A 2,687-nucleotide genomic window follows, 5' to 3' on the forward strand; every position below is an offset into this window, starting at 1 on the left:
CACGGAAATCGGTTAGAGTGGAGGCAATGTCAGACTGAAGATGGAAATGGAGTGTAACAAGTTGACAATTCTGTCTGATATCAGGCAAGGACTGCTAAACAACCAGACCCCATTCACTTCAATTGTTTAGGAGAAACCTGAGATGGAACTGGATGGAACAGGATGTGTGTTTGGTGGTCACACAAACTTCACTGACGTTTTAGCTGATATGCGGGTGAGTAGATAATGACAGAATTTTCATTTAGGGGTGAACTGCTCCTTTAAGGCCTAACAAAGGGTGTTTGCCTTGCAGCAACTCAGACCGCTCAATGTCTCACGAACAATCTTGGTCCAATTTCAGAGCTCCCTAATTGACAGCATCCTCACACCCTCCATCACAGTCTGCTGGAGCTCTGTCTCCTCAGGTTCCAAGGACAAGCTCCAGCATATTTTCCGCGCTGGTGGGCGGATCATTGGCTGTCTGCTGCCCTCCGTCAAGGAACTGCATGACACCAGGGTGAGGGAAAGGGCAGGAGGGACTGCCAGTGACCCTATACATCTAGCTAACCATCTGCTCCAAAAAGCTTTCCATTTTGCGACGGCCCATGAAAACCAAGACCAGCCGTCCACCCCAGCTATCATCCAAGTTAACCAGCTCTCCCAAGACCCCCCCACCCCCCGCACACCCACACCTCCTCGCTGTCCAATAAAACTGTCTGCTCTACTGTTAATATTTATTATGATGATATTCTTACCCAAGTTGGATTTGCACAGTTTCACAGTTACTTACAGTTTCTGCACAACCCCGTGTAACCTCAGACTTTGCAAACTTTGGCACTTTTTAGCCTCAGAAATATAGAGTCTCCAATGTGCATAATTCATTTCATGCATCTCATTCTTTTTCAGTGTAAGTACCTCATGGTATGCTGGACTAGTGCGCTAATGAATACTCATTAGACTTCCTTCTACATTCCTTCTACACATTTTTACTAAATACTGGCTGTAGAGTTATATAGTCTACTGTTAATTGTATGTGTTGCTCTGTCCTTTTTCACCTTCATGTGAGGTCCTGTTGACCTTGTACCATTTGTGTTTGGTGTTTTAAAGACAATTCCTGCACATCCATTGAAGTTGTCAATGAACAAAGTGCGTCTGATTCATATTCTGACTACCTATTTGTAATCAGATTACTGACTCTGATTCCTGTAACATGTAAACCATTACTGCCTGCACATCAATCACTGATGATTTGAAGATTGATCACTACAGGGAAGAATCAGCCATCCTCTAATCAACACAATAGGTCTCATTCATAAAAATCTACACAAAGATGTGAGTTACAAAATATTGATCTTAATGTCCAAATGAGTCGTTTCGGGTTGCTCTCTCCAATTCATTTAAGATATGAACTTGTTTCTATACTAAAGGTGTGGATGGAAATAGATGCATCTTTCATTGTTTATATCACATTCTGATGATAAATGATACAGTGATTTATCCTGTAGGTTTAGGTCAATGTACATTTTCATCCACAGTAGTTAATGCTGTCTTTGGTTCTAAGGACTTTCAGCTTGGGGTGATTTTTTTTCTTTCTCTGCCGTTCAAGATGATTTGTTTTTTTTATTTAATCTTTTTTTTCTGACCGCAATTTCATTGGCTGAGTTCCATGCTCCTTTTCAGCAACTCTATCTATCTATCTGTCTATCTATCTATCTATCAATCTATCTATCTATCTAGTAACCTCTCAACCTCAATCAATCTCTGAAACTTCCTTCCTTCCTCCCTTCCTTCCTCCCTTCCTTCCTTCCTTCCTTCCTTCCTGAAAGCCTAATCCAGCCGTCTGTCCCCAGATAGTTTCTCTCCGCTGCCAAAAGGGGGCAACAAAGCGGCACTTTTCAACATCCTGAAACACAAACCAAACCCCAACAGCAACACCAACATATTTTTAGTCTCTCTCTCTCTCTCTCTCTCTCTCTCTCTCTCTCTCTCCCTCTTTTCTTTTTCTCCCTCTTATTTTTCTTCTTTACCCTCTCTTCTCTTTCTCTATCCCCATCTCCCTGTTTCTCTCTCTTTCTCTCTCTCCTCTCTTTGTGTCAATGAAAATCAGTGATGTAAAATTCCCAAAGAGGTTCAATTCAGTCTGGTTTACTGGCAAGGACGTTAGATAAAAAAAAGTCTTGCCAAAGCATGACAATACAGCTGAGTAAAAGAAGAATACAGGATGGATAAAGAATCTAAACATCTCTCTCTCTCTCTCTCTCTCTCTCTCTCTCTCTCTCTCTCTCTCTCTCTCTCTCTCTCTCTCTCTCTCCGTGGTGCTGAAAGAACAGCGCCCTTCACATGGGAATGAGACCAGCTGAATGAAGCAGCCCCTCTAGCCGGCCGGCTGTCCCATTCATTCCTACTGGATTCCTATCTGCAGCCATATAATATAACACTTTCTTCTTTCTCCAGGAAAACTCTCTCGCGTCTGGATATACATGTGTGGGTTTGAATACCAACACGCACGGAGGGAGGAAGGATATTTCTTTAATTTTTTTTTTTTTTGCGCAAGGACTCTCTCTCTCTCTCTCTCTCTCTCTCTCTCTCTCTCTCTCTCTCTCTCTCTCTCTCTCTCTCTCTCTCTCTCTCACCCCCTCTCTCTGGACTCTCTTAAGGCACTTTGGATAAAAGCCTCCGCGAGAAATGGCAGATTGTGTGTTTCTTAT

The 2,687-nt window shown here is 42.6% G+C and overlaps 1 protein-coding gene across 1 annotated transcript in view; it reads left to right on the top strand.

Moving 5' to 3' along the window:
* The first annotated feature begins 208 nt into the window (after positions 1 to 208).
* Positions 209 to 2,687, top strand: part of il1rapl2 (interleukin 1 receptor accessory protein-like 2) — a 364,025-nt gene continuing 361,546 nt past the window's right edge. Inside the window, exons 1-2 of the mRNA XM_078289249.1 lie at positions 209 to 214; positions 341 to 496. Of these exons, the coding sequence (XP_078145375.1) occupies positions 209 to 214; positions 341 to 496 (162 nt within the window). The remainder of the gene's footprint in view (positions 215 to 340; positions 497 to 2,687) is intronic.

Source organism: Centroberyx gerrardi, chromosome 16 (genome assembly GCF_048128805.1).
Source record: "Centroberyx gerrardi isolate f3 chromosome 16, fCenGer3.hap1.cur.20231027, whole genome shotgun sequence".
Classification (NCBI taxonomy): Eukaryota; Metazoa; Chordata; class Actinopteri; order Beryciformes; family Berycidae; genus Centroberyx; species Centroberyx gerrardi.